The sequence below is a fragment of the Salvelinus fontinalis genome, chromosome 1 (assembly GCF_029448725.1).
Source record: "Salvelinus fontinalis isolate EN_2023a chromosome 1, ASM2944872v1, whole genome shotgun sequence".
NCBI classification, from domain to species: Eukaryota; Metazoa; Chordata; class Actinopteri; order Salmoniformes; family Salmonidae; genus Salvelinus; species Salvelinus fontinalis.
In genome coordinates, this window is record NC_074665.1 from 49,217,059 (window position 1) to 49,232,501 (window position 15,443).

General features: G+C 43.1%; 3 protein-coding genes across 5 annotated transcripts in view; 2 read left to right on the forward strand and 1 right to left on the reverse strand.

The window, feature by feature from the left end:
* Positions 1 to 5,184, forward strand: part of LOC129856890 (semaphorin-4G-like) — a 36,221-nt gene extending 31,037 nt beyond the window's left edge. For both annotated transcript variants that reach the window (XM_055924649.1, XM_055924639.1), the window contains exon 16: positions 1,833 to 5,184. The gene's annotated coding sequence lies outside the window, so the exon portion shown is untranslated. The remainder of the gene's footprint in view (positions 1 to 1,832) is intronic.
* A 219-nt stretch (positions 5,185 to 5,403) lies between these two features.
* mrpl43 (mitochondrial ribosomal protein L43) lies at positions 5,404 to 7,022 on the reverse strand. Of its 2 annotated transcripts, XM_055924672.1 has the most exons (3): positions 6,759 to 7,022; positions 6,452 to 6,558; positions 5,404 to 5,952 (listed from the first exon to the last, which is right to left on the reverse strand). In XM_055924672.1, the coding sequence occupies exons 1-3, from the start codon at positions 6,887 to 6,889 to the stop codon at positions 5,735 to 5,737; spliced, it is 456 nt and encodes a 151-aa protein (XP_055780647.1). In that variant the 5' UTR covers positions 6,890 to 7,022; the 3' UTR covers positions 5,404 to 5,734. The 2 variants fall into 2 exon arrangements, with proteins under 2 accessions (XP_055780647.1, XP_055780656.1); XM_055924681.1 differs by lacking the exons at positions 6,452 to 6,558; positions 6,759 to 7,022 and adding an exon at positions 6,041 to 6,432.
* A 185-nt stretch (positions 7,023 to 7,207) lies between these two features.
* Positions 7,208 to 13,545, forward strand: twnk (twinkle mtDNA helicase). The gene is made up of 5 exons (XM_055924662.1): positions 7,208 to 7,288; positions 9,514 to 10,904; positions 11,153 to 11,393; positions 11,487 to 11,736; positions 12,062 to 13,545. The coding sequence occupies exons 2-5, from the start codon at positions 9,539 to 9,541 to the stop codon at positions 12,440 to 12,442; spliced, it is 2,238 nt and encodes a 745-aa protein (XP_055780637.1). The 5' UTR covers positions 7,208 to 7,288; positions 9,514 to 9,538; the 3' UTR covers positions 12,443 to 13,545.
* The last annotated feature ends 1,898 nt before the right edge of the window (positions 13,546 to 15,443 follow it).

Sequence of the window (15,443 nt, forward strand, 5' to 3'; positions counted from 1 at the left end):
TCTCTCAATGTTTACGTGACATCGGTGTCAACGCAAACACAATGCATGCCGCTAGCGACGACCTACTCCACTGCTTCATTCCCTTGAGAGTCCACTCTGACCAAAGCAAGTATATGTGTCTCAAATGGCATCCTTCTCTATGAAGTGCACTACTGTTAGTGCACTATAGGGAATATATAAGGCTCTGGCCAAAAGTAGTGCGCTATATAGGGAATATGGTGCCATATGGTGGAATATGCATCCAGCATAGGAACAAGATGACAAACAGCCAGTCAGTCGGTACTCTCTAAGCATGTCAAGGCTTGCCGTGTTAAATAAAGGCCTTTCCTCATCACAGTAAAGTGTGGAATCAGCTCTTGCCCGGCTGCTCCCTGGTGGCTCGCAGCACAGCGCGCCGGTTTGTGTATCTGTTACTGCATTGCTGACAGTAACAGCGGTGCTTGGCATCGCTCATGGGCTGGACTCCATAGAGACACCAAGTGAAGGCTTGTTGTCCTTTTGGGTGTGGATTCTATCGAAGGCGGCCGAGCGGCACAGGGAAACATTTGACCTGTGTGTCCTGGGCATTGATGTAGAGAGCTGATAGAGTAGGAGAGGGAGGGTGTATGCATATGTGTGTGTGTGTGTCTGTATTTGTGTGTGGGAGGGGGGCTGTCAGGAACTGCTTTGCACCCCAAGAGGTTTCCCGCTCCTCCTCCTCCTAACCCTCTCTCCCCCTACCTTTATTCCCTCCCTCTCTTTCTCTCTGTCATTATATCCTCCCTTTTCCATTCCCTGTTCTCTCCACGTTACAGTATCCATCATCCCCTCCTGCCCTCCTTTTCTCTCATTCCCCCTCTTCCTTAGGTTTCCCACACTTGGTCCTGGGTGCATGTTTTGGTTTTTGCCTTAGCACTACACAGCTGATTCAAATAACCAACTCATCATCCAGCTTTGATTATTTGAATCAGCTGTGTAGCGATAGGGCAAAAACCAAAACGTGCACCCAGGGAGGGCCCCAGGACTGAGTTTGGGAAACCCTGCCCTAGAGGACCCTGCTGAGTTCACAAACCTCCATGATAGCACCCCAATCAATTAAGCCTGGCCTATAAACAGTGCCTGTGACCTTGTCTTTGGAAAGGGGTTACGGCAGTGTTCCTAAATCCTGTTCCCTGGAAGGACCCACAGGGTGTGCATGTTTTTGTTCTCGCCCAGCACTAATGACAACACCCTATTCAACTAATCAAGGGCTTGGCAATGATTTATGTTGAATCAGGTGTTTTAGTGCTGGGCTATAACAAAGACATGCCATCTCCCCATTGGTCATTAATAGCCGAGCAGAACCTGGTTGTTTAGAATATTTCTGCGCTATGATGTGTGTTTCATTACACATGCCGTTTTCACAAGGTGTCTCGGTGGAAGTGTAAAGAACACAATGTCACAGGAGCGTTATATTAATGTTGTACAAAAGCTTGTCTACAGCAGGGGTCAAGCAAGCCTGATGAATGTGTTTTGCTTATCTTATTATCTTGTCATGTCAAATAAATAATGATGTATCGAAAGTGCAATCGCGCAAATGAGGGTAGTTGAGCATGTTCACTCAGCCTATGAATAGAACATTCAAAGTTGAAAGAACAAACTGGACATTTATGACAAACTGGGCATTTATACTGTAGGCCATGTCATTTCTCATTAGAGGTGATTCACTGATGCTGTCAAGTTATGTTGAAAGTTTTAACGGAGAGAAGTTAGTTCAAAACCAAAACTAAAAAACAGACATGCTGTATATGTAGAGTGTATTACTGCCGTATTAAGTCTTTATGTCCGCTGTCTTATATTGAATCTGTCTTTAGATATGCAAGAAGTCAGATCACATTGATCTCAGAAGAGATGGAGAAGATGGATGGAAGGAGTGTGTGAGGAACCCTGATGATCTGAGCCAATGACTGCTCAAAATACACAGGAGGACGATCAGCACGTGAAATCTCCAATGGCAGGGGACTTGGATATGGTTATTGTAGTGTGCTTACTACTTATGGTCAATTGGAAAATATGCTGGCTACTACAGTCAAATACGCACCTCCAGTATGCCCCCATAAACACTGTGGAACACTTATTTCAACAAACATACTCGCTCACGTCACACTGTACAGACATGACAACATTCAAATGGAGGTTTAGACAAAGGCCCAGTGCAGCTGTTTTTATCTCAATATCAAATCATTTCTAGGTAACAATGAAATACCTTACTGTGATTGTTTTCAGTCAAAACGATCGAAAAGAAACAAAAATAGCTTCTTAGCAAAGTGCAATTTCTCAAGCAAGAATGTTGCTATGACTCTCGGAGTGGTCTAAGTGGGGAGGGGAAAACTAGCTGTTATTGGCAGAGAGGTTTGGAACTCTTTCCTATTGGTCTATTAACTATGACGTCACCAGGCAGGCCAAAACTCCATCCCACCAAAAAAGGCTGAAAACTCAGGCAGGCTTTTCAAACAGCTCTTACACTAAAAGGGAATTATCATAAATTTCACAGTTTTATTCCAACCTCAGTGTGGAAATACAGTATAAATAAAACACAGAAAAATTTAATTATTGACTGCACTGGGCTTTTAACTCCACATCACCTACAGAATACATTTGAGTGAACAATGACTAAAAGATGAATTTGCGTTATACCTCTTTCGAGGACTTTTCTTGCTCTGTACATAAGGAGATTCAGTATACCCTTGTAAAGTTACATCCATGTTGTGTTGTTTTCTGGTTCGATGTAGATATGACTACTACTTCACAATCTACTTAGTATTTTATCAGCCATGTAATTGGCCATGTCATGCGTAATTCTTTGGGCATCATTGCACTTGAGGAGAAAATACAATTCTCATACAAGTACCAGTCAAAAGTTTGGACACACCTACTCATTCCAGGGTTTTTCTTTATTTTTACTATTTTCTACATTGTAAAATAATAGTGAAGACATCAAAACTATGAAATAACACATATAGAATCATGGTAACCAAAAAAAAGTGTTAAACAAATCAAAATTTATTTTATATTTGAGATTCTTCAAAGTAGCCACCCTTTGCCTTGATGACAGCTTTGCACACTCTTGGCATTCTCTCAACCAGCTTCATGAGGCAGTCACCTGGAATGCATTTCAATTAACAGGTGTTCCTCGTTAAGTTAATTTAGGCCTCCCGAGTGCTGCAGTGGTTTAAGGCACTGCATCGCAGTGCTAGCTGTGCCACTAGAGATTCTGGGTTCGAGTCCAGGCTCTGTCACAGCCGGCCGTGACCGGTAGACCCATGGGGCAGCGCACAATTGACCCAGCGTGGTCCGGGTTAGGGGAGGGATGCATAGCTCTCGACCTTTGCCTCTCCCAAGTCCGTACAGGAGTTGCATCGATGAGACAAGACTGTAACTACCAATTGGATACCACGAAACTGGAGAGAAAAAGGGGTAAAAACCACAGAGTGAAGGAAAAGCAGCCAACAAGTACTCAGCATATGTGGGAACTCCCTCAAGACTGTTGGAAAAGCATTCAAGGTGAAGCTGGTTGAGAGAATGCCAATAGTGTGCAAAGCTGTCATTAAGGCTACGGGTGGCTACTTTGAAGAATCAAAAATCTATTTTGATTTGTTTAACACTTTTTTGGTTACTACATGATTCCATATGTGTTATTTCATACTTTTGGTGTCTTTATTATTATTCTACAAATGTAGAAAATAGTACAAATAAAGAAAAACCCTTGAATGAGTAGGAATGTCCAAACTTTTGACTGGTACTGTATGTTGTAACTGTTTTGTGCAACTACCCGTAAAGGATTAAAAAAACACTATTTTGCATCAGATTGACTGGAAATAATCCTGTGTGTCAATTCCCAAGGGCGAAGTCAGTACAGCACAGCATTATGCAAAACATGTTCCAACGGCGTCCTTTTGTCTCGACAGCATGACACCCTGTTGGGTGATAATGATAATCAAGGCCTTGGTCATGTTCATTAGGACACGCAATGGAAAACGTTTTATACAATGCAAAGACCGGTAGTCCCTCCCTATTTTAGTCTGTTTTCTTTCGTTTTGGAACCTAATGAACACGACCCCGTTTTCTCCACAGACTGCTCAACATATCATTGTGAGTAACTCACACATATGATTGTGACAGGGTATGGGGGTACAGCACAGGCTGAAAGACTGGTGGGAAAAAAAGGCAAGTCTGAGTGGCGCGTCTAGGGCCGTAACTAAGCAACAGCAATCTTTATTTAGAGATTTTACACCCGTAGTGTCAGTCAAGCTCTGACAGTTCTCGTTGGGGGGGAAAAAATGTGATGTGAGAACTCTAATCTGGTCAGTCTCTGCTGCCTGTAATCGGCGTGTGATAATTAGCTATGTTCATACTAGTGGCAACCCAACTCCAATCCATAGAAAAAAAAACAGCAGTCTGTTCAGCAGATGTTCTTAGAATAACAGACTTATCATTTTTCACAACTTAAATAACTTAACTAGTATGAAGTTAAGTGGATTCAATTAAGGTTAACATCATCTCCTGTTTTAAGTCCAACCTACATTCTGACAGGTAACCGTCAAAAAACGAACCAGAATGAATAGAGGCACATTTTCACATTTTATGAATTGTTGAAACTATAAATCTATAACACCGACTACACAACCGGAAAATGTAATGCCATTCTCTTTGGTCACCAACCAAATTGCTAACACATGACCACATGACTGTAATTGCTCTGCAGTCACAGGTACACTTCCTCTTCCCTTCCACTCTCACGAGTCACGCACCCTTTGCATTTTACACAATCAACCTTCGGTTTATACTATTTCCTTTCCTGTGACCAGTCACACGCAACCCGTCTGTAACTCATCCATCAAGTTCAACCAGAAATCCTATCACGACCCACAGCTTTGTTGTCATCGGCAGACAATCAACACGGAGTTCATACAAGACATGCTCACAGTCAAGTCGTTGGGGACCGTCACTGTTCTCTTATTGATGGGTAGCTGATAGAGACGTTCAAGAGCCATATGTTTCTGGGTCATTCCACACTGTTTAGATGGTTTTGGTGATTGGCAGACATTTTGTGAGTTGAGATACTGTCTGAACTGTGGTGTAAGTAATGGCAACTTGAAACACTGCTGTTGATGTAAATGAGTACATCTGCTACATGCCATGGAAAATAAACATCTCTACAATGTTTCTAGGATTGTCTGTCGTAGTCATCTGTAATTATTTTGATGTATCTTTCAGAGAACTCAGTCGACTGATTCAAACGCTTGAACAGTTTAAATGATCATCCACGTAAATACCTAGCCTCCCAGGGTCTTAAATTACCCCCTCCCAAATGATCATCCATGTAAATACCTAGCCTCCCAGGGTCTTAAATTACCCCCTCCCAAATGATCACAAATTAGTCACTTCTGAGTCTAAAACATTGACCACTTTATTCTATTCGTAAAACACAGCTGCAGTGAGCAGTTTGAAATACTGGTTTGGACACACAAACTATTCTGTATGCACGCCACTGATACCAGTTGACAAGCCTCTGATAACTGCAAAATTCGTTCAAACGAAAAAGGGCAGATATGCTATAACATATCTGGTGATTCAGGTGTTTCAGAAACACAATGGCTTGCCTGCCATGGACAGTTCTGTGGAGAGTGGATACCTGACTTGTAGTCGTTCTACCACTGATGAGGGTGACGATAACAGACAAAAATATTGCCAGTATTATGAGGTTTCACAGTCTTCAGTTGGCCTGCTGTTTCTGGGGTCCGATTGGTCCAATGGACAGGGGTCGGTTGGTGAAGGGATGCCATTGGCCCTGGATGCTGGGGCTGTCTGTGTGGACGGGCTTGCGGATACGGATGATATCCAGGCCAGACTGGTTGGTCAGTTTGGTTATTAACTCTACGATCTGTTGAGACGTCTTGCTTGTGATGGCTTCCTCCTTCACATTGCCGTTTACTGCAGGAAAAAACAAGGCACATTCTGCATCACGTGAATATCCAAACTGCAATAATTTATTTATTTATTTATTTTACCGTTATTTTACCAGGTAAGTTGACTGAGAACACGTTCTCATTTGCAGCAACGACCTGGGGAATAGTTACAGGGGAGAGGAGGGGGATGAATGAGCCAATTGTAAACTGGGGATTATTAGGCGACCATGATGGTTTGAGGGTCAGATTGGGAATTTGGGAATAATCACAAACAATGTAATGTAAAATTAATTTTAAAAATATTCTATACAACGACATTGGTTTTCAATGCACAATGATCCTGGATCACACTCAATGACAGAGAACATGGCTCTGGCGCCACCTACCGTAATGTTTATGTAATGCATCCACAAAAATGTGACGCGTTCATTTTACTGTAGCAGTGAATTCTGATATGGCGGAACAATAATACATCGACGTTAACACATTTCTCAAATACAAAATATCATGCAATTCACACTTACAGTATTCCGCAACAATTTTAGGGATCCTGCAGGACTGAGGAGATACGTAGACAACGGTTCCAGGGTTATTTTGGGCAAAATCCACCACTCCTTCTTCGATGAATTCCCTAAGAAAGGATTTTGTTGATAATCATTTACATTTTATTAATTTAGCAGATGCTCTTATCCAGAGCGACTTACAGTTAGTGCATTAATCTTAAGATAAATAGGTGGGACAACCACATATCACAGGCATAGAAAGCACACTAGATAATAAATGGTAACTAACCACATAGGCTAGATAGCTAGCTAGCTTTATGACACTAACCTGGCTCCCAGAGAGCTCTGTCCATTCTTGGAGAAGATGAGGGAAATGCGCTTCAGTTGACAAACATACCGACCCACCCCGTTTTGCAGAACACTTTGTAGGAAGCGACTCGGGGTGCCTCTAGATGTCATTTTGCAATATTGATAAATACTTTGACATCTATATAAATGTAAAATGTGTATGTTTAACTTCCATGGACTAGGTAGCTAAAGGACAATTTGACGGGCATGAGAAGAGCATGCAGTCCGTCAAGTGAAAAGTCCGGGCGGAAAGACAAACACAGGATTCAATAAATTGTGAATTAATTTATACATGTTATACATTTCAGTTGGATTTTCGATGTAAAAAATAATCAAATATGAATATAAAATAGATTTATCAATCACAAACTTACAATCAAAGCGTTCTCTTTGTGTGATTTGTGTATGCGATTAGAGTACTGGTTTGATGGCTTTGTTTCACACGGACGTATTTTTATAACGCAACAAAAGCCCGCAAAAGCATGCATGGGAGAAGAAATGTAAGAAAAGGTTGGTGTGCATCATTATATTTTTTGTTTAATTTGAAAGAATGTATGCGGGGATGCATATCAATATAAAAGGTTAAAGCTACCGCAACCTCGACTTCGTCCACTTCTGCATTCCTTTTTGGCCTTTTAATCACGTGTCAAACTCATTCCATGCAGAGCCGAGTGTTTGCGGTATGTCGCTCCTCCCTTCGTCAATCAAGTAACATTACTTGATTGATGAATTAAGGTTACTGTTTAGTTTAGAACTCCCCTCACCTGGTTGTCTAGGTCTTGAGTTTGACACCCCTGTAAAAATGTTGCTAGCTAGCTTAGGTCACAAATTACTAACGTCAGTTAGCTAATTACCACGGCACTAAGTCATAAACCACACCAATTTATACAATTTATCTTAACATGTGATTTTAACTTAACCACACAGCAAACCTTATGACTAACCTTAAATTAAGACCAAAAAGCTACTTTTTCCCCCCATGAATGTTTACAATATAGCCAGTGGAAACCGGTAGTTAGCTGGTTAACAACAACCAGCAATCTAGTGCAGGGGTAGGTAACCCTGGTTATGGAGTGCCACGTGTTATTGATTTAACCGACCTGGAAGACCAGGTGTGTTAAATTTAGGCAGTCATTTAACTGATCTATTATCTCAGTTGGTCAGAGGTGTGGTGCCTAGTTGGAACAAAATCCTGCAGTACCTGCGGCCCTCCAGGAACAGTTGCCTACCCCTGATCTAGTGGTTAATGTACAGCAGGGTTCTGCAATTGGCCCGAAATAGATTTTATTTGGCCCCAAGTTTTCTGAGCTTAATAAATAACACAAAAGACAAAAATCCCCAGGAAATCTGTTCTAAGCTATTTTTATTTAGGAAATCTGTTCCCAAGTATTTCCAGCATAAATAGAGAGACATAGCTATGGAATCGTAAACAAATGTTATCAATAAATTATTTTATTTTTGTCAAATACTAGCTAACTATATTTGTTTGGGCTTCTTGTGGTCAATTTGCAGTGTACAAATTAATTTTATGTTCTGGCCATGGTTTCCATTAGGAAAATGTGGCGCCGGACTGGGTGACCTGGAAATTTAGATTTACCGGCCATTTGAGATACACTATATATACAAAAGTATATATTAGTGAATTCAGCAACACCCACTGCAAACAGGTGTATAAAATTGAGCACACAGCCATGCGATCTCCATAGACAAACATTGCCAGTAGAATGGCCTTACTGAACAGCTAAGTGACTTTCAATGTGGCACCGTCATAGGATGCCACCTTTCCAACGCGTCAGTTTGTCAAATTTCTGTCCTGCTAGAGCTGCCCGGTCATCTGTAAGTGCTGTTATTGTGAAGTGGAAACGTTTAGGAGCAACAACGTCTCAGCCGTGAAGTGGTAGGCAACACAAGCTCACAGAACGGGACTGCTGAGGGCTGAAGTCGACAGCCTAACATGCTTTTCAAACAGTTGGAGACAGACAGAAGGGTGTGTTCATAACAGTTCAACTTGGTTAGCTAGCAAATAGATCCAAGTTGGCTAAACTTGAAATATAAAGATTAGCTGGCTAATCACTAGCACGAGGCCTTGAGGTTGTTGAGACCAGTGTTAATTTTCTATAGCCAGATGCCTGCTACTAGAAGTTAGTGCATTATGCATAGTTCTAGTTAAATTTGTAACAAAAAAAGTCATTTTCATAGATACTTGAAAGCCAAATAAAAAGCAGGTTAAACTATTTTGATGAAATAAATTCATTTTTAGTTAGTCTTATGGTTGTGAAAGGCTTGTGTGTGTGTGTGTGATAGTTGTGTTGGATAAATAAGATACATGATGAATTACAAAAATACACACAGACCAATTTAATTCCACTAAATAATGCTAATTAACCTATAGACCTATAAGCATGAAGGTAAAAATGTATTTCCATCAACTGGTATTTCCAACAATGAATAAAAAGCATTATTTTGCCATGTAATTTTTTTCCGGTCATTTTGGCGAGCAACAGTTTTATTGATCTGCTTTTCTTTTCTGGGGGGGGGGGGGGGGTAAAGGCCGGCAATTAACGGCTAACATAAACCCTGGTTCCGGCTCTGACTATACGCTCAATAAAAAAATTGTCCCGCGGCTGAATGTATTTGGGATCTCTAATGTACAGTATGTTGCTTGCTAGCTAACTGATTAGCGTAGCTATGTTTTTCCTTGCTAGTTGTGTAATCCTTTCTTTTGTATGTTTCAGGTCCAATGTCTTGAACAGGTAACAAATGTGGATGAGCTGGTTCCTGAAAGGGACCACCTGTCTCTTGCAGGTGGCAGCCCGCAGCACCCCAAGGATGCCTCCCCAAAGATGCCTGTCTTCCTCTCTTGTCAGAATCCTAACCAAGCCACACACCCCAAGATTTGCTATTCCTTCATACTATCCTCAGGGACAACTATGGGGGATGTCATTGTCTATCAGTTGTACCAGGAGCTACAAAAAGGATACCAAGTCTATCCTAGACTTTTCTGTTGACCCTATTACAGTGACCGATATCAAACAATATCTACGCTCTAAAGACATCCCCTTCCACGATGGCTACAGCTGCTTGCACGCCCCCAGCGTGTTCCTGGACTTGGCTGTGGGTGTCCCTGCGGATACAGGGAGGGAGAGCTTTACAATGTTCATTGACAAAACCACAGGCCAATTTCTGTGCAAGGAGACCCTGGTGGAGGGGAGCTGGGAGGACCTGCAGGACTGCCTGGAGGTGATGCAGAAGGAGGGCCAGGCCTCCCTCAGCCCTCACGTGCTGCTGGGCTACCCCGAGAGCCAGGAGGAGCGGGAGGAGAATGAACAGGAGCTCAGGGAGGTGCAGAGGATCTGGTCCAGTGCCGTGCCCTTCTCAGACCTCCCTGACGAGGAGGCGCAGCTAGTCAAAACCATGTTCCAGATCAGCAAGATCTCCAACGCCACGCTCAAAAAGTTTGCGGTGAGGTTATTCAAGCCCACCAAGAGCCTGGTGTTCCCCTGGTTCGGTGGAAGGGACTACAGCCTGCGAGGCATCAAGCTGCTATCCGCCCAGAGCATGGAGGGCGGGACGGTGGCTTATACCGAGGCCACGGTGCCCAAGGCTGGCTCCTACCACAACCTGTTTGGACTGCATCTGGTGGGACGCATGGACTCTGAGGTGGTGCTGACAGGCCAGGAGGTGGACACCCTGGCAGTGAGCCAAGCCACAGGCCTGCCCAGCGTGGCTTTGCCCCGGGGTGTTAACACCCTGCCCCCAGCTCTTCTGCCCTACCTGGAGCAGTTCAAGCGGGTCACCCTGTGGCTGGGAGGGGACATGCGCTCCTGGGAGGCCTCCAAGATCTTCTCCAGAAAGCTGGGTCTTAAGCGCTGCTCCCTAGTGCGCCCGGGGGAGTTCCAGCCCTGTCCTCTGGAGGCCCTGTTCCAGGGCAGGAACCTGGCCCGCATCGTCAAAGCCTCCATCCCCGCCGCCCACAAGTCCATTGTGTCGTTCAAGCAGCTCAGGGAGGACGTCTACGGGGAGCTTGCCAACACGGAACAGGTGGCTGGGGTGAAATGGATCAGGTTTCCAGAGCTCAACAGGATCATGAAGGGTCATCGCAAAGGAGAACTGACAGTCTTCACAGGTATAGCGTATAGTAGGATGACATATTGTCATTTGATCATGTTGTTCTACACAGACGTATATAGCCAGTTATGGTAGAATATGCTTCAAATTGGGGTTGATTTTTAACCTGACACTAGACTGAGTGAGAATATTCCTTTACTGTGTAAGTCAAAACAAAAGCAAATGATCAATCTGTTACCAGACTATGTTGATAGTGGCTCTAACTTTAACGTACCTCTCCTCCCTTTTTTTTCTCCTCCCCTCCAGGACCCACGGGCAGCGGCAAGACCACCTTCATCAGTGAGTTTGCCCTGGACCTGTGCATGCAGGGCGTCAACACGCTGTGGGGCAGCTTTGAGATCAACAACGTGCGCCTGGCCAAGATCATGCTGACCCAGTTCGCCATGCAGAGGCTGGAGGAGAACCTGGACCAGTACGACTCGTGGGCCGACAGGTTCGAGGACCTGCCCCTCTATTTCATGACCTTCCATGGGCAGCAGAACGTCAAGTGAGTCCTCTGAAAGTGTTGAGTGATATGTCAATCAGCAGATGTACTGTACAGCTTGAGTTGTAAATAACTTCCTCCTTTCTCCCTCTGCAGAGCTGTGCTGGACACCATGCAACACGCTGTCTACCTTTACGACATCAGTCACGTGATCATTGACAACCTGCAGTTCATGATGGGCCAGGAGCACCTCTCTGTAGACAAGTTTGCCGTCCAGGACCACATTATCGGAGCTTTCAGGAAGTTTGCCACCAACAGCAGCTGTCACGTCACTCTGATCATTCACCCCAGGAAAGAGGAGGACGACAGAGAACTACAGACAGCGTCCATCTTTGGAACAGCCAAGGTGAGTACAGGGTTAAATCTAATACTGAAACATGTCAATATAAATGTAGACAGATAAATATAAGGCGGCTTCCTTGTTTGCCTCTTTAAAGCATTGAGTGCTTTTATTACACCTGGCATTCTGTTGGGCGCATTGCTATGTTTGATCGATAGGTGGTGCTTGTGACAACATTATCAAAAACAGTTCCATGTACTGTATATCTATTAGTTTCACAGACCCGCATTCTTTTTCAATCAAAGAGATTCACCATAACACACATTGTCACCAATGTATTTTTAACCTATATGTGTTGGTACTAGTAACCTTTGAAATTCCTGTCTACCAGGCCAGCCAGGAGGCGGACAACGTGCTCATCCTGCAGGAGAAGAAGCTGGTGACATGCCCCGGCCGGAGGTCCCTCCAGGTGGCCAAGAACCGCTTCGACGGAGACGTGGGCATTTTCCCTCTGGAGTTCAACAAGGCCTCGCTCACTTTCTCCGCCCCAGTCAAGGGCAAGCACAAGCTGAGAAAGGTCAAAGGTGACAAGGGGGAGGGGTCAGATGAGGAGTCTTTAGGAGAAACTCTAAAGAAGGAGGAGACAACGGTTAAAAAGGAGAAACTAGTTAAGTTGGAGAGGCCACCCAAAGCTACCAAAACTCCCAGAGCTGTTAAGAGTCCTGCAGCAGGGAAGGGCACACCAGAGGGCGAGGGGAAGAAACAGCCATAGGAGAAGACTTCACTCATTGATCTAAGCAAAGAACATTGTCTCAGTGTATAATGATTTGAAATCACAGAAAGGTATTGGGACTTAATTTATGGTACAGTATCATAAAATGAAGGAAAATGTATTGCTTAATATTGATGATTTGTCACCTGATTGGAAAATGTGCTTACTTATGTCACAGAAAGATGGGATGAAAGCTGTTATCTAAAGGAGAAAAGAGCTATGTAAAATAACATTAGTATGATATGGATGTTGGCAATGAATGACCATTGAAGAGTACAGTATTGTCACTTGAAGTAACTATCCAGTGTTTCCAGATTTCTATGACATGATTATTAATGCTTACAATATGAGGGAAATAGTTTTCCTTACAAAAAGTATAATTAAGTATGTTGAAAAGCAGCTTTTTTGTGTTGGAATGGTGTAGGCGTACCCCAACAACAGAATGGCGTGGGCGTATAATGGTCATAAGATATTCATTCAAGTAGACCACTGATTGGCCAGCTCATCCTCCTCTAAACCACTGATTGGCCAGCTCATCCGCCTCAGGGAGATGACATCATATTCTATGAGGAAATAACAAGCATTTTGAAACTGTATGTTTGAGATATAAGTTTGAGATGGTTTTATTCGTTTTTTTCTTCAATTTATGCATTGGCCACAAATGCAAATATAGGACAAGTCAACAACATTATTTGCATATGAGTTAACAGAATATTAACTTTTAAAAGGGATATTTTCACTGGGCAGCTACTTTAAAATAATAGTTGAAAGATAGTTGACTTACCGAAATGAAGTTCTGACAGGTTTTATATTTCTACTGTACTGTTATGTCTGTTTTCCCCCATTTCAAAGGTGGTGAAATTCCGTTAAGCTAAATTCCGTTAATCCAAACCCTTGACTGTCCATGTTATTAAACGTATTGTTATATAGTAACAGTATTCTGTCATAACAGGAGCTAGGACTTCTGAGGTACAGTATTCCACAAGGATAAGCGCCATCACTGTACGTGGATTGTTGCACAATGTGAATGTTACCCTCTACTGAACACAGATATAGTGCTGCTGCTTGTTTGCCTCATTAAAACGTCAAGCGCTCATGTCAAACGTCTGCATCTCCAATTCTGATCCCTAGAGGGTGCCTGTGATTCATCACAATAGTGTGCTGTGAGTTTCATGCATACTCATGAGTGATTTATTTACAGTAGGCCTATGTAGCTAACCTACAGCTTAGTACGTTTATGTAATACCAGCGTCCGAATGAGAATAATCAGGTTTGTGCCCCCTACTGAAACATTGTCCGACACCCCTGATGTACTGTGTCCCAATGTCATAACAACATGACATTTTTAAACCGACCTCGACGCGGACCATGTGTTTCTACATTAGATACTCACTAAAGAACACTCAATTATTCCTTAACGTGCATTCCATGTCAGGGATTCTCATGATATTCAGATTGATGTACAGTACAGGGATATCGGTGTTCGTCTCTGTGTTTCATAGTATTGTTCCTCTTCTCAGGGTTGAAATGACACGACTGTGGAGCCTGTCATATCCACTAGGGGTCTTCCCTACACAGAGCAGTCCTAGGAAGCTCCTGGCTGGCAAGACACACTGTTTAAACACATGGCCTGTAGTCCACCTGAGCTCTCTGGGCAGCTGCTGGAACTAAAATATTGTTCTAAGCACAGCGAATCATCCCCCTACCAAAATGGTATTGTGTTCCTGTAGTCTAACCACGGAGTCGCATGCTGTACTTGGCTTGAGAAGTAGGGAAAACCAACAGGATATCATCCACTCATTGCTGAACACAAGCAATGGAGAAGGGAGCAATTTTAGTGTGACACACAGCTTTGCTGAGACAGCAGCAGGGGAGACAGTTTCTGGGCAGATTTGGTGCTAGGTTTTTCATTACATAATTTCCCCCCACGGTTCTGAGGTTTTTCTTAATGTGCCTTTTCATGTGAATGCTTTACTGCTGTCGAAGTAGGCTACAGTAACAGAACATTCCATAATGATTCCAGGCTGTGTGGTTCTGGGTGTCTGGATGACAGTGTGGGTGTGGGACATTGGCGTTAAAAGCGTGGTTGAAAGAGGCCCTTTGTGCTCTCTGGGCGTTCCTGGATGGGGACGGCGGCTCCATCACTTGCCAGCATCGGCTCCGAGGGGTAGGAAACGTACACAAACACAACTGAATGCATATGATGTCACATACACATGTTTCTACGCACACATGGAAAAAAACACTGAGTCATTACCGTAGTCAACATTTGTGATAATCATACATTCATGAAACCCTGAATGGTTCACATATGTTTTCTTCTTCTTCGTGTAACAGTTATATATTGCGTTTCAACAAGCATGTTTATCCATTTCCGCAAGATCACATGGAATAGAAACCTGCTGTTGAATGGACTGAGTACATAGGAAACAATAAGCAGTGAATAAGAGGACCGTTTTGAAAGAGGAACTATGATCAGGTATTGATATCCCCAGTTCCTCAAAGTCCCGAAGCTTTATTTGTTCTTTTGATTTATGATTTGTTAAATCTGATCTGAGCTCTGTGCTCATTCAACTTACTGACATCTGGAGAAGGAGAGGAGGATGGAACACTTCAGAGCAGCAACTTAATTATGGAGGAGGCAAAGCACGAGATCTTTGTAACCACAGGAATTTGACTTATCAAACTCAAGTGTCTGACTGTTTCAGAATATAAGGGAAATTGGCAATAGCTCATAATCTACTCACGCAGATTTAAAGGTTTATCTTCAGAGAGCTTATACGTTATGTAAATGTACTGTACACGTCATCTAACACAAGCATAGAGCCAATACAGATAAAGCAGGAATCTCAACAATCTTGTTTATCCCATGAATCCTCTACTGCTCTTTTCTAATACAAGGTTGGTGGGGATGGATATGCAGAGTTCTTCGGTCCATTAACTCATTTTGAGATCAAGGCAACTATGTGGACAAAGCTGGAGGTACAGCGCCTTCAGAAAG

Coding starts and splice junctions, on each gene's coding strand:
- mrpl43 (XM_055924672.1), bottom strand. CDS start 6,889: ATGACATCTAGAGGCACCCCGAGTCGCTTCCTACAAAGTGTTCTGCAA. Junction 6,559..6,758: donor CAGAGCTCTCTGGGAGCCAG/GTTAGTGTCATA, acceptor ATCCTTTCTTAG/GGAATTCATCGAAGAAGGAG. Junction 5,953..6,451: donor TAAAATTGTTGCGGAATACT/GTAAGTGTGAAT, acceptor TTTTTCCTGCAG/TAAACGGCAATGTGAAGGAG.
- twnk (XM_055924662.1), top strand. CDS start 9,539: ATGTGGATGAGCTGGTTCCTGAAAGGGACCACCTGTCTCTTGCAGGTG. Junction 10,905..11,152: donor AGAACTGACAGTCTTCACAG/GTATAGCGTATA, acceptor CCTCCCCTCCAG/GACCCACGGGCAGCGGCAAG. Junction 11,394..11,486: donor CATGGGCAGCAGAACGTCAA/GTGAGTCCTCTG, acceptor CTCCCTCTGCAG/AGCTGTGCTGGACACCATGC.